The 26,227-nt window shown below is 43.6% G+C and overlaps 1 protein-coding gene across 1 annotated transcript in view; it reads left to right on the top strand.

Annotated features, from left to right (window-relative positions):
• The window catches only part of FBXW8 (F-box and WD repeat domain containing 8), a 113,412-nt gene that overhangs the window by 2,979 nt on the left and 84,206 nt on the right, over window positions 1-26,227 (top strand). The window contains exon 2 of the mRNA XM_086348021.1: window positions 14,326-14,430. Coding sequence (XP_086204147.1) covers window positions 14,326-14,430 — 105 coding nt within the window. The remainder of the gene's footprint in view (window positions 1-14,325; window positions 14,431-26,227) is intronic.

Genomic DNA, 26,227 nt, shown 5'->3' with positions numbered 1-26,227 from the left:
CTGGGTTCTTGTGCATAGCATTATGCATGAGATTTATCCCTAGGAATATGCCACATCGTACTAATTCTACTGTTGATGGGCATTACTGATAACTAGTTTGTTAATCACCAGCTTCGAGCTGTCTGGAAAAGTGCTGCTAGGAACATCTTGTAGATCTTCTGGAACATATGAACAGGTTTGTTGGGTATCTGCTTAGGAGTAGAATGGCTGGGTTACAGTAGGCATACGTTCACCCTTAGTAGATATTGACCGTTTTCCAAAGTAATTGTACTAACTTTTTCACTTTTCATAGTAACTGGAATATGTGGAATATGGTGTTTCACTTTTTTCTTTGCCATAAATATACTCCCACCCAACTGAGATGACATGCGGCAATGAACTTGACCCTAATATGGATGAGATGATAGTGACAAATTGGGGAATGTATGCTATGGCTGTGGAGAAGGAAATGGCAAACCACTCCAGTGTTCTTGGCTGGAGGATCCCAGGGACGGGGGAGCCTCGTGGGCTGCCGTCTGTGGGGTCGCACAGAGTCAGACATGACTGAAGCGACTTAGCAGCAGCAGCATGCTATGGCTGGGCTAAACGTGGGAGTCTTGACCCAGATTAGCTGGTTGTTGCCATGTAAGAATGTGGTCCTGGTGTTATAGAGTCTTTAGGTTTTTTCCTCCCCCCCAAATTGTGATTTGTGTTTTTATGTGGATTCTTACCAGTTTCTTTTTCATTTTTAAAATAATTTTATTTGTTTACTCTGACTCTGCTGGGTCTTTGCTGTTGTGCGTGAGCTCCCTCTGATTGCAGTGAGTGGAGGCCACTCTTCGTTGTGGTGTGTGGGCCTCCTTGTGGTATCCTCTTGTTGCGGAGCACAGTCTCTAGGTGCACAAGCTTGAGTAGTTGCTGCACACAGGCTCAGCACTTATGGTGCACAGGCTTAGTTGCCCCACAGCATGTGGGGTCTTCCTAATCGAACCTGTGTCCCCTGCAGCCGCAGGTGGATTCTTAACCACTTGGACCACCAGGGAAGTCCAACTCTTATCAAAGATTTTTTGCTACAAAATTTTTTCCCCAAAATTTTGGCTTAAGACAAAGAATTTATTTAGCTCAGTGTCTTTCAGGGTGGCAGTTTGGGCTGGGCATGGGTGGGCTCGTGTACATGTCTGAGGTTAGCTCCTGTCACGGAAACAGCTCTGGCCGTGTGTGTATATGTGTGTCTCATCATCTAGCAGGTTAGCCCTGGGTGGACCTTATCAGAGTTACGAGAGTGGCAGGAGGGCAAGTCCGAACCCACAAGTGCTTGTGAAGTCTGTGTGTTTATTGTCTCATTGACCAGAGCAATTCATATGTCCATACCCAGAATTGGAGCTACGCAAATGCTTGAGTACAGAGAATCATGTTGAAGTTGGGACTAGTTAATACAACCATCTGCCACAAGAACTCTTCCCTCCTCTAGTTCTCCATAACACTTCTCTGTGGGCTAGATCTGCCTTGGGCCATGAGTTTGGGATCTGTGGGTGACTCCTGAAAGGAAGATTGAGTTCTATTTGGTATGCCCCGCCGCCCCCACCCCCAAAAAAAAACAAAACTCATGACAGTCTCATCCATTTGACCTGAAAAGGAAATAAAAAGTACCACCTCCTTACTCTTCCGCCTTCTCACTACTGCACTTGACTAGTCTTAAATTTAAAAAAAAAAAAAAAAAAGTACCACCTCCAAACACCCGCTCTCCCCTCCTCTCCCCATCTTTGGTACTCTGTTACACTGTCGGGTCTTCTATTTTTGGTGCAGTCTCTTTCACTTCAGTCTTCAGTATCAACACTGAAGCAAGAACAACTAGTAAGTTATCAGCAGTGAAATTGCCTCTTGATGGGGTAGTGTTGTAGTGTTACACAGTCGGGTACAGGCCAGACCTTTGATGGACAAGCCCAGCTGAAATGAAGACTTGGAAATGATTGCTCTTGAGCCTTCTCTTACGAAGCTTTTGATACAGTGCTTAGAGGCCATCTGTTCCAGGTGGTGAGTTAGGGACACCTAAATTGTCTTCTTGGTATACGGTTGAATTAGTGAAAGAAATGATATGGCCCTGGATAGAAGTTTGGAGGCATTGCCTTTTTTGTCCTTTTCCTCCTTTTCAATAAACTCAGGGTTCCCATAGGTAGTAGAGCTGCATGAGTATAATCACAAGCATATTGCTGCGTTCTTCACTGTGGTGGTCATGAAATCCAGTTGCTCAGTCTCATTTCTCTTTAGGTGGTGTATCAGGACTCTGGGCAGCAAGCAATCAGCACCCAACTTAAATTGGTTTAAAAAACCAAACTGGAATCTGTTGATTCACATAATTGAGAATTTCAGGTGGTGGTTCTTGTTCTGGGTGCTTTTATAATGTAACTAGAAATATTTCCATCTCTCTGTTTTATCCTCCCCACCCCAGTTTTACTGAGCTATAATTGACATCAGTTTAGTCTGTCAGTCGTGTCCGACTCTTTGCAACCCCATGGACTGCAGCACGCCAGGCTTCCCTGTCTGTCACCAACTCTGGAGCTTGCTCAAATTCATGTCCGTCGGGTTGGTGATGCCATCCAGCCATCTCATCCTCTGTCGTCCCCTTGTCCTGCGCCCAGTCCCTCCCAGCATCAGGGTCTTTTCCAATAAGTCAACTCTTTGCATTAGGTGGCCAAAGTATTGGAGTTTCAGCTTCAGCATCAGTCCTTCCAATGAACATTCAGGACTGATTTCCTTTAGGATTGACTGGTTTGATCTCCTGACAGTCCAAGGGACTCTCAAGAGTCTTCTCCGACACCACAGTTCAAAAGCATCAATTCTTCGGTGCTCATCTTTCTTTATAGCCTAACTCTCATATCCATACATGACCACTGGAAAAACCATAGCTTTAACTAGATGGACATTTGTTGGCGAAGTAATGCCTCTGCTTTTTAATATGCTGTCTAGGTTGGTCATAGCTTTTCTTCCAGGGAGGAAGCATCTTTTAATTTCATGGCTTCAGTCACCATCTGCAGTGATTTTGGAGCCTCCCCAAATAAAGTCTTTCACTGTTTCCATTGTTTCCCCATCTGTTTGCCATGAAGTGATGGGAGCGGATGCCATGATCTTCGTTTTTTGAATGTTGAGTTTTAAGCCAACTTTTTCAGTGTCCTCTTTCACTTGAATCAAGAGGCTCTTTAGTTCTTCTTTGCTTTCTTCCATAAGAGTGGTGTCATCTGTATATCTGAGGTTATTGATGTTTCTCCTGGCAGTCTTGATTCCAGTTTGAGCTTTGTCCAGTCTGGCATTTCAAATGATGTACTCTGCATATAAGTTAAATAAGCAGGGTGACAATATACAGCCTTGACGTACTCCTTTCCCGATTTGAAACTAGTCTGTTGTTCCATGTCTAGTTCTAACTGTTGCTTCTTGACCTGCATGCAGATTTCTCAGGAGGCATGTCAGGTGGTCTGGTATTCCCATCTCTTTCAGGATTTTCCACAGTTGGTTGTGATTCACACAGTCAAAGGCTTTGGCATAGTCAATAAAGCAGAAATAAATGTTTTTCTGGAACTCTTTTGCTTTTTCAGTGATCCAGCAGATGTTGGCAATTTGATCTCTGGTTCCTCTGCCTTTGCTAAATCCAGCTTGAGCATCTGGAAGTTCACGGTTCACGTGTTGTTGAAGCCTGGCTTGGAGAATTTTGAGCATTACTTTGCTAGTGTGTGAGATGAGTGCAATTGTGTGGTAGTTTGAGCATTCTTTGGCATTGCCTTTCTTTGGGATTGGAATGAAAACTGACCTTTTCCAGTCCTGTGGCCACTGCTGTTTTCCAAATTTGCTGGCATATGGAGTGAAGCACTTTAACAGGATCATCTTTTAGGATTGAAATAGCTCAACTGAAATTCCATCACCTCCACCAGCTTTGTTTGTAGTGATGCTTCCTAAGGCCCACTTGACTTCACATTCCAGGATGTCTGGCTCTAGGTGAGTGATCACACCATCGTGGTTATCTGGGTCTTAAAGATCTTTTTTTGCATAGTTCTTCTGTGTATTCTTGCCACCACTTAATATCTTCTGCTTCTGTTAGGTCCATACCATTTCTGTCCTTTATTGTGCCCATCTTTGCATGAAATGTTCGCTTGGTATCTCTAATTTTCTTGAAGAGATCTCCAGTCTTTCCCATTCCGTTGTTCTCCTCTATTTCTTTGCAGTGATCACTGAGGAGGGCTTTCTTATCTCTCCTTGCTGTTCTTTGGAATTCTGCATTCAAATGGGTATATCTTTCCTTTTCTCCTTTGCCTTTCACTTCTCTTCTTTTTTCAGCTATTTGTAAGGCCTCCTCAGACAACTATTTTGCTATTTTGTATTTCTTTCTCTTGGGGATGGTCTTGATCACCGTCTTCTGTATAATGTCACAAACCTCCGTCCATAGTTCTTCAGGCACTCTATCAGATCTAACCCCTTGAATCTATTTGTCACTTCCACTGTAGAATCGTAAAGGGTTTGATTTAGGTCATACCTGAATGGTCTAGTGGTTTTCCCTACTTTCTTCAGTTTAAGTCTGAATTTGGCAATAAGGAGTTAATGATCTGAGCCACAGTCAGCTCCCAGTCTTGTTTTTGCTGACTGTAGAGTTTCTCCACCTTTGGCTGCAAAGAATATAGTTAGTCTGATTTCAGTTTTGACCGTGTGGTGATGTCCATATGTAGAGTTTTCTCTTGTGTTGTTGGAAGAGGGTGTTTGCTATGACCAGTGCGTTCTCTTGGCAGAACTGTGTTAGCTTTTGCCCTGCTTCATTTTGTACTCCAAGGACAAATTTGCCTGTTACTCCAGGTATCTCTTGACTTCCTACTTCTGCACTCCAGTCCCCTATAATGAAGAGGACATTTTTTTTTTTGGCATTAGTTCTAGAAGGTCTTATAGGTCTTCATGGAACTGTTCAATTTCAGCTTCAGCATTACTGGTTGGGGCATAGAGTTGGATTACTTGGATAACTGACATAGAACACAATAAATTTAAGGGGTACAGCATGATGACTTGACATAGCTATATATTGCAAAATGATTGTAGTAAGTTTGGTTAACATCCTTTACCTCGTAGTTGGCAAAGTTTTTTTTTTTCTTCCTAATAGGAATCTCTTCATTTCTTGGTCCTGCTTTCCTTTTGCTGGCTTTATTCATAGACAGGTGCTCTCCAGTTTGGGATAAAATGGCCGCCGGCCAGTTCAGTTTTCTATGCTAGCAGCTAAGCAACTCAGGGTGAAAAAGAGCATGTTTTATGCTCCCAGAGTGATGAACTTTAATTCTCATTGGTCCATCCTTGAACCAGTCACTGATGCAAATTGGCCAGGCTCACATCCACTGTCTTCTCCTGCAGATGAGTGGAGTCAGCCTCACCTAACCCATGATGACTAAGAATGGGATGATTTCCTAACAGAAAAGAGGAAATGGATATTGGGCAGAAACAACAGATGACTGCTTTTAAGGGGGTAAGAGTTCAAAGTGTTTGCAGGAATGTAGGTGTTTTCTGTTCATCCAACATGTATTTATGGATCAGCTAGGTTCTGGGGAATCAGCAGTAAACAGAATGGACACAGTCGCAGACCTCAGAAGCCTACAGTCTTGCTTTTTTTAAAAACTGAAATGGTGACATTAATGGATCAGGTTGGCCCTGGTTACAAGTCCAGCCTCTGGAATCAGGCAAACTCGAGTCCACATTTGGTCTCTGCTGCCGCCTAGCTGTTTGACCGTGGGCAGTTTCAGTTATCTTGCCTTACTTAGCAAAAAAGGTCGATGCTAGTATCATCTTGTATGGAGGCATGGGACATTCTTAGCACCAAGCATGGCTTACAGTCAGTAGCCAGTAAGTTAAAGCTAGCACTATTATTATCAGTGGTTTTGCAGAAGAGTTTATCATGCTATCTCACTTCCTCTTTGCTAAGCGTTATTCCTGGTAAACCTCTTGCTTCAGCATCCACCCCGCCCTTGGATTGGAATCCCTGAAGGGCAGGTCTGTTGTCCTCCTCCTGTACCCCCACCTATGGTACTGAGTGTAGTAGTGGCCCTGCCTGCATTTGTGAAGTAGAAATAACAGGGACTGCTGCTTCCAACAGCAACCTCATAAGGAGGATCTATGGTGGTTGGAACCCTGGTGACCATTCAGAGCATTAAGATTTGGGTTTTCAGGCCTGATAAAAAATTTTAATACTGTTGGCCAGTATTTATTGCTCACTTTGTCACAGCCTACATCTCTGTTGTCAGCAAGGTCAGTTTGATGACTTTCCTCTTTTTGTTAAACTTAGAAACAAGTAGGGAAACACTAATACAAAATGAGAAGGCAGCCTAGTCAAATGTGAACTCAAGTGTTGGCCCGCCTGGTGAGATTTCCCTTCCTTTCTGTCCTTTGCTTTCCTTTTAAGGCTTCACTTGATGCTTGTTCCTCTGTTTACTCTCTCCTGATTCCTCCAGCCCAGGGTTCGCTGCCTTCTTCCTTACCCGAACTAGAATGTTCTCCTGTCAGTGCCATTTATTTTTTCCTGTTGTGAATGAGCAAGTGTCTACTTGGGCATGTTTTGAAATGGTCTCTGTGTGTGCACTAGAACAGTTTGTAACTCAGGGCATCTGTTCGTTGGAAGGTTCTGCTGCATGCAGCAACCTAGGCTCCATTCATTCACTCCTCAGATAACTCATTAGGCAGCTTCTTGGTGAGCCTGGCAGGTTACAGTTGATGGGGTCGCAGAGAGTTGGACACAACTGAGCAGGTGTGCACATGCGTGCACTAGAGAGAGGGCTTCTTGGTACCAGGCAGTGTTCTTGGCACTGAGGCTACAGCAGTGAACAAGACAGAGAAATCAACGCTCTTATAAAAGTCCACATTTTGGGCAAGAGGGAGATGGACAATGAACAAATAATGGTTGGGTAGTAGATGCTCTGGAGAAAAATACAGCGGGTAGAAGGGATAAGAGTGTGTATGTGTTGGGGATTGGTGTATTCAAGAAAGCTTTCTTGGGAAGGTCACACTTCCAGAAGCGGGGAGAGATTCAGGAGAGGGCATTCTAGGCAGAGGACGGCAAGTGCAAAGGTTCTGTGGCGGTCAGGGCCAGCTGGCCTCACGGGTCCGTGTGACCTGTGTGGTCACCTAGGGCCCCAGGCTCAGCAGCATATGCTGCTTAGTTTAATGCCCTCTTGTTACCATCTTGAAATTCTTAATATTAAACAAGGGGCCCTACACTTCTGTTTTCCTCTGGGCTGCACAAATTATATAGCTAGTCTTGATGGTATGAATGTGTTTGGAGAGTTTGGGACCCTTGACAGGGAACTTCTACAAACCAGCCATACCCACACAGGCTCCTCTGGGACCTGAAGCTTTTGACAAAGGGCTCCCTCTTCTGACTTCTCTTCCTCCTGGAGAGAGAAGTTGCATCCCATTGTAGATGAAAAAGGGGCTTTGAAAGCAGAGATCCAGCCTCTTCTGCCTTCCTAGCCTCCCCCACTGCCCAACCTCCTGGGATTGCCCCAGCTCTCACTAATCCAGGTGCTAAACCATTTTGTGTCCATCCCTTGTCAGCGCCTGGGGGAATCATACCGGTAGGTGGTGAATGATAGTGGCTTTTGAAGTTGGCAAGCCCATTAAAAAAAAGCACCGTGGATGTTGAATGTGCATCTGCTGTGTGCAGCGCAGTGTGCCTGGTAGACACTGCAGTGGACCTGTAGTGCACTGTGTACTGTAGTTCAGTTACATCAGCCACGTATGTGATCAACCAAAATTCATTGAATTCCTTTTGTTTTTTCTCATAGTGACACGCAAGGGATCATGCTAAGTGTTAAATGAAAAACTGGCCTTTTGTGGACTGTTTGGGAGTTCAACCACCCTTTATAGCATTGTTGCTTCAGAGAAATGATTTCCAAGTTCTAAATAGCTGGCTTCCTAATGAACTTGGGAGTACCTTGGGGGACTGTCTTTATTGCTTTTTGTAGACTCCAGTTTTTATCCCATTTTATGTGACAATGATATATCTCTATAAAAAATTTTAGTTCTGAGTGTTGACTTCATTTCTTACACACCCGCTCATAGTACCTCCCGCCCCAGCAGTTGGCATGGTCTTCAATTCAGATAGTGTTTTGGACGTAAAACATTTTACCTTATTTTAAAAATGAAAAGGTCACATAGTTATTATGCGTTTTGAGACACATTTAGGAACGTAAACGAACACCTGTTTATCTCAACAGTATTTCAGACCTTTCCCCCTGCAGTCGACCAATTTTATTTTTCTTAAAGAAAATACAGATGAAACTGGAACTCATCCACTCCTTCTGATGAGATTGTGTGGGTCTGCTCTACTCTTCAGCAGTATGTGAACAGTTGAGATAAATTCCTGTAGAAAACAGTCTCCTTTCAGGGGCAGATTTCGCAGAAATGTTGCGTTATCTGTTGTCTAAACTCGAGGTTCTTGTCTCAGTTTCTTAAGACGTCATCTAGAGAGAGAGCTTTCGTGTTCTGTTTGCCCTAGAGATGAACGCTGGGAACAAACCTTAAGTCTGTTTCTTCACTCTTTACTGATTTGGCGCTTAGTGATTATCCCTTCTTCTACTAAACAAGAGAAGACAGATTAAATTTCTAACAGTAAGGCACAAAACCAATCCATTTGCAGAATTAGTCTTACATTAGTACATGAGAGTACAAATCAGCCTCCCTGGGGATGGATCTGTTTGCAATTTCTTTTAACATTTACTGGAGTAAGTCCAGTAGACTTTGGGAAAATCAAGTATTCACTGACTTTGAATTAACAAAGTAACATAACCTCTCTGTGGTGGCTTTCTTTTTTTTTTTTTGACTTGATTGGGAAAGGATTGATTTTTATATCTGTCGATAAGTTAGGGTTGTGTTTCTCAACGTTTGGTTTGCATGAGAATTCCTAAGGAGTAGATGCCTGAGCCCCACTCCTGAGAATTTGGAACAGAAGGTCTGAGTGAGACCCTGGATTTTGGTTTGAAACACACACACCCAGACAACTCCAAAGATGATTCTGATGTTTGGTACAGGACAGTGGTCACCAGTAGTGGATAGCGAGTCAATATCTGAATCATTAAAAAAAAAAATTAAAAGCCAAATTGTATGCTGTCAAAAGGATGTTTTTCTTTAAATTTGAAGAAATGTTAATACTTTGTGGGACTTCCCTGATGGCTCAGTGGGTTAAGAATCTGCCTGCAATGCAGGAAATGCAGGGTTCAATCCCTGGTTGGGAGGATCCCCTGGTGGAGAAAATGGCAACTCACTCCAGTATGCTTGCCTGAAAAATTCCATGGATAGAGGAGCCTGGCGGACTACAGTCCATGGGGTCGCAAAGAATCAAACAGGATCAAGCATGTACACATTAATATTAATACTTTAAATTTATTGGTCTTCCGAGTGGTCTTCTGTACCATAGATTTGGCCATTCTAAATTATTCTCTAAACTTTGTAATCATACTAACACTTTTATAGTATGACAAAGTTTCCTGTAATATTTCAAGTGTCTTTTTTTTTAAGATTTACTTACTTTATTTTTGGCTGTTCTGGGTCTTTGTTGCTTTGGGCAGGCTTTCTCTAGTTGCAGCAGGCAGGGGCTCCGCCTCATTGCAGTGTGCAGGCTTCTCATTGCAGAGCGTGGGCTCTAGAGTGCGTGGGCTTCAGTATTTGCAGTGCGTGGCTTCAGTAGCTGTGGCTCGGGCTTTAGAGCTCTTGTTAGTGCTTGTGGTGCACACACTTAGTTGCTTCACAGCACGTGAAATCTTCCTGACCAGGGATTGAACCCATGTCACTTGCATCGCAAGGCGGATTCTTCACCACTGGACCATCAGGGAAACCCTTTGTCTGATTTCTTCTTAGGATATCTTAGTTTCTGAAATGACAACTTGTCCATTTCCATATTTAAGTTGGTACAGATACAGTTGGTTAATTTGGCCAATAACTTCTGGGGTAGCGGTATGTTGGCGCTAGTGTTAAAGAACCTGCCTACCAGTGCAGGAGACACACGAGATGCAGGTTTGATCTTGGGTAAAGTAGGAAATGGCAACCTGCTCCAGTATTCTTGCCTGGAAAATTCCATGGATAGTGGAGCCTGGCGGGGCGCAGTGGAGCTGCAAAGAGTCAAATGTGACTGAAGCGACTGAGCACAATGGCACATGCTTCAAAATAGTCTAGGTAGAAGTCTGTGATGGCACCTTTTAGGTTACAAGGTATTTCTGTACCCACTAGTAGCATTATTATTATCATTTTTACTTACATTTATGAACTGCGGGAAGTCCCAAATGAGAGCACTTAGGACCTTCCTGCTGCCTCGGCTAATTTATGCGTGGCTACTGGATTGCAGCCTCAGTCCAGGATGTGGCTCTATCTCCTTGTCCAGTCACGCTGTACCTGTAAAAGGATTGCATTTTCAACCACGGGATCAAACATGCTCATAACTCTCAATCTTTTGTAAGGTGTTTCGCAAGTGGTATGTTACTAGTAATAACAAAGTGAAATTTATGAGTGATTTACTTAACCTTGAAGCTCCTCTGTAGTTTTTTGGTTTTTGATATAATAATGTCACTCTAACTTGCATTTCTCTGTTGCCTCTTTAGTGGAAAGTGAAGTAGGTTACCTAGTTTAATGACACTGGGATTATGCATAAGAACCCTTGGGAATGTGTTGAATACAGGGCTGCTTGCGAGTAAAGGTAGGATTAACCGTGAAACACTCTGAGATAGAGGTTTGCGTGCAGGTGGTTTCCTGGGTTGGCCTTGCTGAGGGGGTCCCATATTGAGGCCTTTTTACTCCGCTATCGCGCGGTCATTGGCTGCACACTGCCCTTGAAGAGGGAGTGTGACCTGGAATGAGGCAGCTTGTTTGCTCAGGGCGTGCCTGGGAAAGGACGCAGCTATGAGCTGCTGGCAGGCAGCATCCTGGGCCTCTGGGGGGATAAGTGTTGTGGACCCAGACAGGGAAACTGAGTGACCCATCACAGCCTCCATTACAAGAGCCAATGAGAGAACGTCTTGCCAGAAGGATTCCAAGTGTGCAACAGGAAACTGCAGCGTTTGGTCTCCTGACCTTGCGGGTCTACGTATTTCTTAAGGTGTGGGGACTTGGACCTCTCTTTAATATATCGGTTTCTTTTATGCTTTTTCCTGCCATTCCCAGCCAGTGGTAGCAACAGGGAAGTTCGTTTACATAAGAGTCTGGGACTTGATCTGTTTGGGATTGACCATCATTTTGAAGTTTAGATAATAATTCTCAGAGCACAGTGATTTAAAAAAAAAAGTTGGCTTTGTGCTGTTGGTGTTTACATAATTATAATTCAGTGCTTCGAAGCAGTTGTTACCCTCTAGAACTTGTAGGTGATCAAGAGCCATGACAACTGTGTCAACAGTGAGACCACTGTGGCGTCTCTGATTGTTGGTTGGTGTGGGAGCCCTAACACCCCCGACTGGTGGTTCGCACCCTGCTGGCCGCCTCACTTTCATCCACTGTGCAGTAGAGCAGATCCTTCTGTAGTTATTACTGTGGTATAACCGTCTAGAATTGATGATTCTGTTTTTAAAAAATTTGTTTTATTTTTGGTCGTACTGGGTCTTTGTTGTTGCACAGACTTTTCTCTAGTTGCTGCGAGTGGGGCTCCTCTCTCGTTGTGGTGTGCTATCTTCTCTCATCGTGGAGCACGGACTCCATAGCTGTGGCACAAGGACCTAGTTGCTCTGTGACGGGTGGGATCTTCCTGGACCAGGGATCGAACTTGTGTCTCCTGCGTCGGCAGGCAGATTCCTTACCACTGAGCCACCAGGGAATCCCTGATGATTCTTTTTTGAAAGCCTTTTTGGAAGAGACCTTGTTGTGTGGATCCTTCCAGTGTTCAGATCCCTGAATGACAGCCTGTGCCGTACTCTTCCCTTTCCACTGTTGTTGACCGTCATCTGCTTATCATGTGACAAGGGGAGACAACTTTCTGTGTAAACAACAAGCTCATGTGGGGGCAGAGTGGAATGTGGACCTAATCAACAAATACTTGTTGAAGGAAAAAAAGGGGCCTGGGATATATCGTTCAAGGAAAGAAGACAGTAACTTTAACAATCGATGGTTGCATGCTTAGCCTTGGGTACTTGTGCCAAGTCCTTTCCGTGAATTATTTCATTTTATCCTTATAACTGCCCTGTGAATAACACAATAGGTATGCTGACATCTGTTTCACAGATGAGGAAGCTGAGAATCAGTTGCGTGTAGCCTGGTCTCATGGCTAGTGAGATGGCAGAGCCAGGATGACCAGTTGGAATCTGTGCTCTAATCCCCACGTGGTACTGCATCCCAGAGGTCACTGGTGTCAGGACAAATGGTGGCAGAGTCTGGAGTATGCTAGGCAGAGGCCTTATTTTCTAGGAGGAGAAGAGAGAACTGGCCAACTGAATAGGCAGAAGGGAGAAGGCACCTGCCACCAGAAGTATGACTTTTGTGCACCAACAAAACTAAAAAACAGATAATTTCTCACCCTTCATCCCAATCACATCAAATCCAGACACCAGTTTATAGGGAGTTCTGAAGGGAAGATTGAAGAAAACAATGCCTGGCACATCGCTGGCAGCAGATAAAAAAAGAAAAAGCTAATTATGAGTTCAGTTTGCATGAATGCAGACTTTGCCTTTATTCTGCTTGTATAGGACAGGGGACATTTTTTCCTCTTGCTTCTCTACTGAATGTTTAAGGTAGACTTCTCCACCTCACTGTAGTCAAATAATCCAAAAGAGAAAGCAGAAGGAAGTCCAGGGCTGTGAATGGTAGTCTTGTAATGTATGCAGCTTTCATTGACTCCTTTCACCATTACAATAAGGCATCTGAAGTTGAATCTGGGCAGAGAGAAAGTGATGCCTCTTTTTCTTGATGGGTAAAGTCGATTAGCTGTAGGAGGGGACCTAGCCTGACCAATGACTTTCCTTTATTTTTTTAGGCAGGGATCCTTTTTGTCTTTCAGTTACACTTGCAGATTTTTTTTTTTTCCTGTTGTTTTCGGTACAGCCAACTCTTCTGTCCTGACTTAACATTCTGTTCCTTCTTTACCCGCCGAGAACTGTAAGCCCTTCCTCCCTTTCCCTCTAGAGAGCCTTCTTGGCCTTCATGCTTATTAGCCTTGCACTGTTTTTGCAGTTGAATACATTACCTCCTTATGTCCTGGGTACTGTTAGCCCTGAGAGTTCTAGATGAATGGAAACACAATTCCAGAAAAATCTTCACCCTGATTCTTGGTGCCTTAGCACGCCGAGACTCTTTCCATGCAGCCTTGCAGTATACAACTGTTGTATTTGAGTGGTGAAATAATACTTTCATTTGTATCCAGTAAGTCACTGATGTCAGCCAAAGCTTACTAGAAATGAATTTTATTAAGCAAGTTCTGTTGGGACGAATAGCACCGCTTTCCCCAGCTTCACAGGAGCCTACTCCAAAGCAAGCTTTGGCAGGTGGATTTGGGCACAGACAGAGGGATACATGTGCACACTTGGCCTTTTTTTCTGTTTCATGCTCATATTTCTTTGTGCTACCAGGATCGTCATGACAGCCTTATCTCTCAAATAAAGCCTGTTACCTCATCCCTAATTGCTTATCCAAAGGCAGGCGAGCTCTAATTTCTCCGCATTAATAAATGACACCGAAGAAGAAACTGCTTTGTTTGCACTGGCTCCCTGGGTTAACCAGCGCAAGCCCCCGAGTGCATTAGGAAACCTTGTGCTTCTCCTGTGGCTGAGGGGGGATGTGCTCACCTTACTCAGGAGCGGCGCCTCGTTTATGTACTTTCCGCTCACATTCACAGCCCTGTCCCCCTCTTGGAGAAAACACTGCAGTGACCTAGGTCAGCGTTTCTCTGCTATGTACACACACTCCCGTCCAGGTTGGGGAATAGCAGCAGTTGTCCTGGAAGGACCAGTGGCCTCCCTCCCTGGTTTCAAGGCTCTTTCTTGGCTTCCTGCCACTCATCTTTCCTGAGACGTTGAGAGGCTTTCCACGGACCTCTGCACTGATTCCCGTGGCACCCCTTAGCTTGTGAGAGGGCACCCCTGCTTCTCCTTTTTGAATCGTTTCGTGAGGTGGTCTTGTGGAGTTTATAAGTGCATGTGAGGAGACCTCATATGAATGTGGGGAGTCAGAGATTTGAGAGTGACTATAAGGCTCTGATGAGTTCTATGACTGTGCTCCATGGAATAGTGAGAGCGTTTTGCTTCTCCTTAGTGTCGCAGTTCTGTCTCTTGTCACCACCTAGGGTCGTTGCTGATCATTTAAAGGGCCTACATTTTCATGTTTCAGAATTTTAATATTTCTTTTCTTTTTTTCCCTCCTCAGAATGAAATGGATGATGTTCCCTTCTTTGATATCCAACTGCCTTATGAGTTGGCAATCAATATATTTCAGTATCTGAACAGGAGAGAACTAGGAAGATGCGCACAGGTAAGCCGTCAGGATTTGCTTACATGTGTAATTCAAGTGTGGGAAGCTCCTCCATAACAGAAGTGTACTTTACAGAATGACAGACTCCACAGAGTTCACAAATGGGATAGCAGCTTTACTTGAAGGGAAGCAACCTTGAGCTTAAATGATCGCGTTCCATATCCCCACGTGGTGTTGATCTTTTCATGACCAGCTGCTCCAGCGCTGCGTTCCTCCTGCAGTCTGAGTTATGGCTGACCCATGGCAGTGTGCTTAAGGCTGACAGCACTGTGCTTGCCTTTCTGAGCTCGCCAGAGCTGTTAATGTCCTCACTGTTTCTGATGCAAAGGTGTGAGGCCTTGGTTCAGTCAAGCCAGCTGTTAGGTTGGGAGCTGAGGGTCAGCCTGGGGACAAAACAGTGACATCATGTTCCACTGTACAGTCCAAATTACCCTTCAGACACCCGAATTCCATGCAGTGAGGTGAGAGGCATGTGAGAACTGAGACCCACCGAGGGAATTGCAGATCAGTGTCCCCCATCTCGTGCCTGCTCTGGGCTACATGCTGGTGGAGTGGGATGGGGGCAGATAGTTTAGGCCAGACTTTATTGTGTGCATGCATCACAGAGGGTCTGGATAAAACGCAGTTTCAGATTCAGGAGGTCTGGGGTGTGGCCCCTACTAGTCTGCATTTCTACCAGCTGAAACCAGCGTGGCTTTGGCCATGCTTTAAGAGGCAGGCATTTATGCCATTAAAGTTAGTCTTGTATTTTCTTCTTGGTGAAGAGTGAATGTGATTGCTGATCATTTGGCATTTCATGGACAGCTGTGTTTCCCAGAAGACACTGGAGTATCCATGGCCCATATCAGCCAAAGAAGTAATCTGTTTAGTGGTTACCATTTCCCATCTCTAGATCCTATAATGCGTTTGACACAAGTCTCTATACCTTTAGGAGAAAGAATTTGGTGAAACTGGGTGGTAGGAGGGACTTCCCTGGAGGTCTAGCAGTTAAGACTCCACACTTCCACTCTAAGGGATGTGGGATTCAATCCCTGATTAGGGAACTCAGATTCTACATGTTGGGCAATGTGGCAAAAAAAAAAAAAAAAAAAGACATTAAGTGGTAGGAAAACTATACATTGAAAATCCAAAACACTGCCATGAATATGAAGTTAAAAATATTAAGGCAGTTTGAGAGTGGTGAAAACTGTGCTCAAACTTAGACTCTAGAGCTGGCTGACCCCATGGCAGTTCAGTGAAATGACAACAGAATGCAAGACAATTTAGAGAGTTTCTGGTTTTACTCTCTTTCCCTATTATGATTTTACCTTGTTATGAAGCAGTTTGCTTAATCAGAATGTTTTTCTACTTAAATATGAATTTGAGAAAGTTTTCAGGATTTTTGATTGCCACAGTATCAGTTAAAAGGGGATGTTGGCTAATATTTTTTAATGGAGAGTGTGGAAATCTTTAGAAAGAAATTATTCAAAGGGTAAAATTCACAAAATAAAAATCTTTGCAGTATAAACTGTGCTCAGAGCCTATCTATTGCATTAAGTAAGAGTACCTACATTGTCTTCTTTCCCTTGGCAATTGGATTTGTTATATTCTAACTTTACGTATTGGCCCTATCCCAAGAATTGAAAACAAGGGCGTAGCTAAGTGAGTCCAGCTCCTGGATTTCAGCTGGATGCCGTTGGCTGAGGCCTTATAACAGGGTCTAATAGCTTGCTTTCCACAAAGTCAGCATTCGGTGATAAAATCTTCATTCTTGATAGGGAGCTGCTGTTTAAGGAATCATTTCTTTTAACATTGCTTTTTGCTCTCCCACTTTGTAGTGGGCCATGTGGCTTTCACATCTGCTGCTGGTTTTCTCATCCAGAGAGTTTATCAGTGTAAAGATAAGATCTGGTGGAAGAAGAGACCCCCCTTTTGGTACAGTGGGGCTGCATTCCAGGGTAGATTGGTTATGCTGGTGAGATTATTCTGCAGGTGTGAACAGTTTAATTTGCAACACAGTAGTCCAATTGTCCACCAGAATTCTTCCCTCTTGGGCCAGTTGGATTTGGATTTTTCTTGTTGAACCTAATTTTTAAAGCACATGAGTAAGAATAGAAAATATCTCTAACCAGAACCCCTGAGTTGGCTGTGATCTGCAAAGCCAGGGTTTTTTTTTGTTTGTTTGTTTTCTGAGCTTTTGCACAAAGAGGACAATGGATGGCCAGTAGTTTGCAGACTTGGCTTTGTTTTTTTTTTCAAGCATTAAAATAAAACCCCAAAGTAATAAAAATAAGTAGCATTTTCATTTGTTTCTCACGGTGTTTTTATTTTTGAAACAGGGGAAAGGGCCTTCTGTTCAGTGGAACATCCTGCTGCTTTATGATTTTATTTCAGAGGGGGCTAGCCTTTTCCGTCTTGCTGTTTTCCTCTGGTTCTCTTTTAATCTAGCCGCCTTGGGATTTGAGTGAAATTGGTTGGGCCAGTTATGGGGAGTTGGCACCATGAACTATATGTGTACCCTTGGAGAAAACCTGTTTGCTTAGATCTTTATGCCAAATTGGTAACTGACTCACAGTAAGGAACCCTGGTTGGGGAGGACTTCTGAGATTTCATTATGCCACGGACTTGGGGAATTGATTTGGCTCTGACTTCGTCTCCTTTCTGCTTTGTGAGGCTTGATGCTTCAGAACTTAAGTCCCCCCACGTTAGTCTGTGACCCTGTGGACTCTGGATACTGGCCTCCCTAGCCTGTTGCTGTCCATACCTGGCCCTCAAGGGGTTTATATCTCTGTGGGAGAGTCTCACGCTGAGATGTCTCAAACAGTGTGCTTTTAGTAAGGTGTTATGCGTGGGACAGCTCATTGAGCAGTTTATCATTTTGCTAGTTACAATTTTATGTTCTTTGTATGCATGTGTGTATGTCCACAGAATTTCCAGTCTTTCCAACGTGATATTTTAAAATGGGTAACAATGACAAAATTGTTGATTTCAGAATTGTTTGTTTTTTATGAGAAAAAAGTAAGTGTGCTGTTATATTACTGGATAATTCTAAGAAGTAAAGGTTTTTAAGTATATGCCAGTGTTCATTTGAAACACTTTAAAAGTAATTTTAAATTCATAGGAAGTTGCAAAATACAGTGCAGAGAAGTTCTGTGTACCCTTCCCCTAGTTCCTCCATTGTCAGTGTCTTGGAATATTGTCCCACGGTATCAAAACCAGGGATTGACATTTGCAAAGTCCACGGAGCTTATTCAGATTTCACCAGTTTAACACGCTTATTCGTGTGTATTTGGTTCTGTGTGGTTTCATCATGTGTGTAGATTTGAGTGACCACACAGTCAAGATACAGAACTTTCATCACAAGAATTCCTGCTACTCTTTTATAGCCACACCCTTCCCCTTCACTAACCCTGGAAACCTTGAATTTATTTTCCATTTCTGTAATTTTATTTTATTTAAACAAATTTTTAGAGATTTCATTTTTGAAAAATGTTATTTATTTTTAGCTGCAGTGGGTCTTTGTTGCTGCGCGGGCTTTTCTGTAGTTGCGAAGAGGCGGGGCTGCTCTCGACTTACACAGGCTTCTCACTGCAGTGTGTCTCTCGCTGTGGAGCGAGGACTCTGGGCGCTCGGTCTCAGTGATTGTGGTGCATGGACTTAATTGCTTCATGAAATGTGGGATCTTCCTGGACCAGGGATCAAACCCATGTCTCCTGCATTAATAGGTGGATTCTTTATCGTGGAGCCACCAGGGAAGGCCTGTAATTTTATTTTTTCATTTTCAGTTTTAACATATATTTTAGTTATGTGTATTTCCTAATGTGTAATTTTAGCAGTAGAGCTGCAAAGGCAAAAAGGTCATGCTTTTCAAGTAAAACGTAGAAAAAAATGTGCTTAAAGAATGTAATCAAGAAAAAGAGGGAAGATGGAGAGGTTAAAAAACTTAAGATTTATGATAAAAATTGGCAAGCAAGAAGTAGGTGTTACCAAAATAAAGAAGTACTTCTGGAACTAAAGCCTCGTCTATTAGATTATGATATTTCAAGTTTCAACGAAAATGTGATCTTACCATCTTCCCAGATGTCCAAATAAGAGAAACTAAAACCAGACTTTTCCTAGCTGCAGGTCTTAATGACATGTTTAGAAGTTGGGGATTCAGAGCCAAGCGCTCTGGGTTGATTTTTCAGAGCAGAGATGATGCTGAGCACTTGAGATTGCTGGCAGAGTTCCCTCAGTTCTTCGCTTCACCTTTGCCCCCAGACTCCTCTCAGGGAGGCTCGTGCGCACCTGACACCCAAGCACCTACAGGCGTTTTCTTTTAATTTGCCAGGTTGCAATGGCTGCTCCCTCTAAATGGGGTTAAGGAAAAGCAGAGCAGCTCCAGAAAGAGGATGGGGAGCGCGATGAAACAGGGACAGTGAAGTGCTGATAATCATTTGAACGGAGCTGGGGGGGACTTGAGAGTTGTTTATACTCTTCACTTTACTCTTGTGTGGTGGACATTTTCTGTATTAAAATTTAAACGAGAAAAAAAATCAAAAAGCAAGAGATTATACTTGAATAAGAAAGTCAGAGCCTTCTGAGGACAGCACATGCCAGGAGCTGACCTTTGAAAATAAAAACAACCCAGTTTTTTAAGTGTTAAACAATGTTGGACTTACTCTTCTCATTCAGTCTTTCATGCAGGGCCTGCTATGTGCCATGTATGTACCGTTCTAGACAGTGAGTACAGCACTGAACAAAACAGAAACCCCATTCCCCCCACCTTCTAGAAAGCTTTACAATTATGTGCAGTAAATACAGGATTGAATATAGAGTATATCGGGTGGTGATAAGTGCTATGGAGAAAAGAGACCAGCAGAGACGATGTTGGGGTTACACTTCTAAGTGACTGGGGAAGATGTCCCAGAGAAGGTGGCCTTTCTGCAGAGACTGAAAGGAGGGAAGCAAGAAGCTGGACAGGTCTCTGGCAGAGGTGAATCACAGGTGCAAAGGCCTGGAGGTGAGTGCAGCTGTTGTGCTTGAGGAGAGCAGGAAGGTCAGAGCTGGCTAGACTATGGTAACTGAGTGTCAGCTTCCCAGAGATGTGCATGTGCTTGTCCTCAGACCTGTGATGTCCATGTGTTACCTTTTGTGGGTAGGGACCTTGGCAGATGTATGTTGAGGATCTTGGCATGGAGTGATCTTGGATTATCCAGGTGAGTTCAGTGTAATTGCGAAGCTCCATAGCGGGAGGCAGGAGATCAGCGAGAAGAGGAGATGCCATGTTTCTGGCTTTGAAAACGGAGGAAGGGGCCCCAAGCCAAAGAATGTAGCTGGCCTCTTAAACCTGGAATAGGTAAAGAAACAGATTGTCGCTTGAAACCTCCAGAAGGAATGCTACCTGGCTGCCCACAATTTTATTTTTTACTTATTTATTTTTTGACTGGGCCATGCATCTTGTGGGGTCTTAGTTCCCTGACCAGGTATTGAAACCCTGCCCCCTGCAATGGAAGCATGGAGCTCTCATCACTGGACAGCCAGGGAATTTCCCCAGCTCCTTGATTTTAGACTTTTGGCCTCCAGAACTGTCAAGTAAATGCGTGTTATTTTAAGCCATAAGGGTGATAAGTTGTTAGAAGATCAGTTCAGTTCAGTCGCTCAGTTGTGTCTGACTGTTTGCAACCCCATGAATTGCAGCACGCCAGGCCTCCCTGTCCATCACCAACTCCTGGAGTTCACCCAAACTCATGTCCATCGAGTCGGTGATGCCATCCAGCCATCTCATCCTCTGTCGTCCCCTTCTCCTCCTGCCCGCAATCCCTCCCAGTATCAGAGTCTTTTTCCAGTGAGTCAACTCTTCGCATGAGGTGGCCAAAGTATTGGAGTTTCAGCTTCAGCATCATTCCTTCCAAAGAAATCCCAGGGCTGATCTCCTTCAGAATGGACTGGTTGGATCTCCTTGCAGTCCAAGGGACTCTCAAGAGTCTTCTCCAACACCACAGTTCAAAAGCATCAATTCTTTGGCGCTCAGCTTTCTTCACAGTCCAACTCTCACATCGATACATGACCACTGGAAAAACCATAGCCTTGACTAGATGGACCTTTGTTGGCAAAGTAATGTCTCTGCTTTTGAATATGCTATCTAGGTTGGTCATAACTTTCCTTCTAAGGAGTAAGTGTCTTTTAATTTCATGGCTGAAATCACCATCTGCAGTGATTTTGGAGCCCCCCAAAATAAAGTCTGACACTGTTTCCCCATCTATTTGTCATGAAGTGATGGGACCAGATACCATGATCTTCGTTTTCTGAATGTTGAGGTTTAAGCCAGCTTTTTCACTCTCCTCTTTCACTTTCATCAAGAGGCTTTTTAGTTCCTCTTCACTTTCTGCCATAAGGGTGATATCATCTGCATATCTGAGGTTATTGATGTTTCTCCCGACAATCTTGATTCCAGCTTGTGCTTCTTCCAGCCCAGCGTTTCTCATGATATACTCTGCATGTAAGTTAAATAAGCAGGGTGACAATATACAGCCTTGATGTACTCCTTTTCCTGTTTGGAACCAGTCTGTTGTTCCGTGTCCAGTTCTAACTGTTGCTTCCTGACCTGCATATAGGTTTCTCAAGAGGCAGGTCAGGTGGTCTGGTATTCCCATCTCTTTCAGAATTTTCCACAGTTTATTGTGATCCACACAGTCCAAGGCTTTGGCATAGTCAATAAAGCAGAAATAGATGTTTTTCTGGAACTCTCTTGCTTTTTCCATGATCCAGCGGATGTTGGCAATTTGATCTCTGGTTCCTCTGCCTTTTCTAAAACCAGCTTGAACATCTGGAAGTTCACGTATTGCTGAAGCCTGGCTTGGAGAATTTTGAGCATCACTTTACTAGCATGTGAGATGAGTGCAATTGTGCGGTAGTTTGAGCATTCTTTGACATTGCCTTTGTTTGGGATTGGAATGAAAACTGACCTTTTCCAGTCCTGTGGCCACTGCTGAGTTTTCCAAATTTGCTGGCATATTGAGTGCAGCACTTTCACAGCATCATCTTTCAGGATTTGAAATAGCTCCACTGGAATTCCATCACCTCCACTAGCTTTGTTTGTAGTGATGCTTTCTAAGGCCGACTTGACTTCACATTCCAGGATGTCTGGCTGTAGGTGAGTGATCACACCATCGTGATTATCTGGGTCGTGAAGATCTTTTTTGTACAGTTCTTCTGTGTATTCTTGCCACCTCTTCTTAATATCTTCTGCTTCTGTTAGGTCCATACCATTTCTGTCCTTTATTGAGCCCATCTTTGCATGAAATGTTCCTTTGGTACCTCTAATTTTCATGAAGAGATCTAGTCTTTCCCATTCTGTTGTTCAGTAGGAAACTAATACAGAACTAATACAGTGAGTGGACAGGGCTAAGAGAAGCTGAAAGAAAGAAAGAAAGTGAAGTCACTCAGTCGTGTCCGACTCTTTGCAAGCCCGTGGACTGTAGCTTACAGGCTCCTCTGTCCAAGGGATTTTCCAGGCAAGGGTACTGGAGTGGGTTGCCATTTCCTTCTCCAGGGAAGAGAAGCTGAGTTGGTCCCAACTGGAAAGGCACTTAATCTCTGGAACTTGAATAAAAGGAATTTGAACTTGGGTTCTGAATGAGATGGGAAGCCAATGAAGTGTTTTAATCCAAGGAGTGATAGGTCTGACCTGTGTGTTAAAAGGGATCATTTGGATTGCCATGTGGAGAATACACTGGGGGACAAGACCTGCAGCAAGGAAATCATTTGGAAGGCTGCCAGGAGCACACAATGGGGCTTCCCAGGGGGCGCTAGTGGTACAGAATCTGCCTGCCAGTGCAGGAGACGCCAAAGTCTCCGGTTCGATCCTTGGGTTGGAAAGATGGCCCGAAGTAAGAAATGGCAACTTGCTTCCATACCTTTGCCTGGAAAATTTCACAGTTGGAGGAGCTAGAGTCCATGGGGTTGCAAAGAGTTGGACACAACTGAGCACACACATACACACACTCACACACACACTAGCGCCCATGATGATTTGGATCAGGACTGGCTGGTGGAAGTGGGCCGAATTAGGGTTGCTTATGTGTTGGATGTGGGGAGAGAAAGAAGAGTCAGTAGTACTCCAGGGTGTTTGGCCTGAGCAACCAGGGGGTGAGGTTGCCATTACTGATGGAGGAGAAAGTGGTGGGATGAGCAAAGATCAGTGCTTGGATGTAAAGCTGCAGGTGAGTTCTGGGTTGCACTCAGGACTGAAGATGTAAATCTGGAAGCTGTCAGCACATGGATGATATTTAAAGCCAGGAAACAACTAGCTCACCAGGGACACAAGTGTAGATGGAGGAGGAGATTGGGGGACTGAGCCTGGTCCACCACAGTGATTAGATGATAAGCAGACTAAGAAGGTAGTACCTGTGAGGTGGGAGGAAAACCCGGCGTGCACAGGTTCTGAACCAAGGAAGAGGATTTTACAAGGAGGTGAAGGTGATCCAACGTAATGATGAGCGGTACTGTGAGTCAGCCGAGAGGAGGACTGAGAAGTGACTCTGGGCTTAGTAGCTAGACATCAGTAGCGCTCTCCCCACCTAGGTTTCGTACGTCATTGCTTGACTGGAGCAGTGACACTTTCCCCTGTTGTGGACCCCACTGGTAACCTTAATCCAGGCAGAGTTAATAAGCTAGTTTTTGAGCCAAGGGCTTTTTTTTTTTTAATGCTACAATTCATAGTGGTGCTATAAAGCAAAATGCTGGAGACATTTTTATTAGCAAATTCTTGCAGCTGAGGCTCACTCAGTGGGACTTTTACTGGGCAGGGCCAGTCCAATCTCAGTGTATTAAAGAAAGACCATTAGGCCTTTGGAAAATGCAGACTTGTAAACTTTCTAGATTTAATGAAACTTAAGAAATCAAAACAATTAGGTTTCCTTTTGGTGAGACTCTAAAATTTACTGTGAAAGTTTAGCTAGGTCTTTTTCTTGTTGATTTTTTTCCCCTTTCAGGCTTAAAAGAAATTCTTAAAGCCTGTCATTTTTGTTCTCCTTTAAAGAAGAATAAAAAGGCAACCCTCCCTTTACAGTTTGCTAAAGAAATTGTTGGCATGTTTGTGTGTTTAATACCTAATTGTAAGTACAATCCTGATCCCTTTTTGGAAGTTATTCTCACCTCTAATCTTTTATAAATCCCTCAAAGAGCTTTACTGTTTGTTATCCAGGGTTTAAACTTTATCCTGAATATTATTTTCTATAAAAGAAGCCCTGCGGTTTGGGGGTTAGTGGTGGGATGATACACTGAAACATCAACTTTTTATTCTTGGGTTTTCATCCCATAACCCTGTTGTACAGATTTCAGATTGTGTTATTTAAGACTACTTAGCATTTTCTTTGAAGCTGATACATATAAAAAAGTTTTCAGCTCCCAAGTTTTATAAGGTCTGACATATTTGAGAGCTCTTGAAAGTCTCGGAACGGTTTCTGTGTTTTAAAGTGACTGACCTTTGTACAGTTTAGTACTGGTAGAACCTCATCTAGAATGTTGAGTTTAATTGGGATATTCTAGTTTGTAATCAGTGAGTGCTGAATTTGCATTCTTCTGAGATGCTGATGATTCACTGGCTCCATCTAACAAAGTGCAGCCTTGTGGCTAATTTTTAAACTCCAGAATTACAAAGATTACCCCCCGTTCAGGGCTAGTCTTGTGATCCAGCCTAACTCTGAGGGCAGAGACTGGAACTTTTCTTTCTAGCTTCCCCAGCCATGGGGAGCTGGCCCCCAATCTGGGCACGTCTCTGGGGTGTTACCTACCTGCAAAAGGTGTCAGTTAGGCAGGTTAAGGTGGAAAGTGGGTGAGAATTGCTGGCCTTAGTGCCTGTTGTGTGGTGAGCACCCAACATGTGTTTTAATCTATTGACCGATAACACATGTCAGCATTCTCTAAGGTGCCTTCTGGAGGGCACTAGGCTTTCGAGACACTCCTTCTTAGAAAAGTCCAGGAGCCAGATATGTTTGAGAAACACAGCTTCCTATATCTCCTCCTCAGAGATAGGCAGCACGTGTCAGTCTATTAAAAGCTCTGAGAAGTTCCCACAGGCAAGAGTCAGTGTTCTCCAAACTTGTGTGACGTGGAATCCTTTTGATTTTTATTTACTTATTAATCTAGCTGGGTCTTCATTGCGTCACATGGACTTTTCTCTGGGTGTGGAGTATGGGCTTCTCTAGCTGCAGCGTGAGGCCTTAGTCGCCACTTGGTGTGTGAGATCTTAGTTTCCTGACCAGGGATTGAACCCATGTCCTCTGCATTGCAAGGCAGATTTTTAACCACTGGATCATAGGGAGGTCCTGAGAATCCTTTTCTAAAGTTCGGGAGCTGCTATTCTACTGACTATGCTTTGGCAAGTGCTGTGTAGTATATAGTGAAATTAATGACTTAGTTACTTTGAATCTCTCATCTGGAAGTTACATTTTATAATTTCTGCAAAGTTTTACCTTTTATAATTTTTACCAAAAAAAAGGACTGATGTATCCCACGGATCAGAGTAAACTGCTGCATGTTCAGTTTAGTTAGCTCTCTGTGCCTTTGAGAAACCATGAGGGTGTCTGTGTGTTAACCCTTATCTTATACTTTATTTAACCCTGAATTCCAGGAGCCTATGGGAGAAATACTGTGCTCTGAAGCTATTTGAGTTGTTGCCTACCTTCATCACAGTGAATGGTGGTCTGTCCCTGTCTGTTCTGCTTGATTGACTAGTGCTGAGACTCCCTTTGGCACAGACAGATGGACAGACACCACCCAGTGTCATGGACAGGCTCAGCTGTGGAGCAGACATGCCAAAAATAAAACCGTGGTGTTCTCGCTAGTCAGAACTGGGACTCCAGTATTATTGAGTCATTATCCTATTCTTTATTGCCTGACCACTTGTGATCAGATGAGGGTTTTTTTCCCCGATGCCCTTATGGCTGAGATGGAGAGGTGTGGGATGACAGTGTAGTTACATGGATTTGTAACTGATGCTGTGACCATGCCCAGGGTGGGCTGCTTAATGGATCCCCATCAGCCTGGGAGGAGGGCTCTAGTGCTTTGCTATGGGCTCTGTCTTCAGCCCCATCCTGGTTGGTTTTTTAAAAATAATTAAGACATGAAGGCCCACAGACTGCATTTTGCAGATGACTTATGTAAAGGAAAAGTAACATCCATATAATGGATGACAGAATTGAAATGCAAAGATGATATAAAATGCTGGGAGTGGGTATGTGTGATGAGCTGGGATTTAAAATGAATAGAAAGTTTAGAAAGCTAAGAATTTAAAACATGATAGTGTGAGAGTAAGAAATGGGGGCTTTTTTTTCTTTAATTACAGTTGGTGTTTAAGAAGACTGAAGATTGATAAATACCAAATTGAGATTACTGTTGGGGAGAAAAGGATGTGGACTCGGAGAGATACATAGGAGTTTTAAGCTTATTGGTTAATACTTCTTAAGCAGGGTGGTGTGTCCATGGGTGTTTGTAATATATAACTTTGTCTGCCTTAAATATTTGTTAAAATAAATGGACTCCAGAAGCTCTGGACTATGGGTTCTGCATTGTATCTTTAAGTGAAGTAGCAAATTAGTATCTGCTAAAATCCTTCTGTTCATGGCGCTTGAAAGTTGTGTATCTGGGGTGTTGTTTAGTCCTGAGTACCGCATTTGAAGAGGGACAATGCAGACGGTAAACAGGAGGGTACGCTTCAGAGGTAATGAATACGGAGGTAGTTCTGTGACAGTTAGTTGAAGGAAATGTGTAGCGTTTAGACCAGTGAAGAAATGACTAAGGGGAAACATGATGGCTGCTCTCAGTCACTTGAGGA

This window comes from Bos grunniens, chromosome 17, assembly GCF_055505025.1.
Source record: "Bos grunniens cultivar Pamir isolate PY7600 chromosome 17, Bosgru_T2T1.0, whole genome shotgun sequence".
Classification (NCBI taxonomy): Eukaryota; Metazoa; Chordata; class Mammalia; order Artiodactyla; family Bovidae; genus Bos; species Bos grunniens.
Note: the sequence above shows the minus strand (reverse complement) of the source record. Positions and strands in the feature narration are given on the sequence as shown.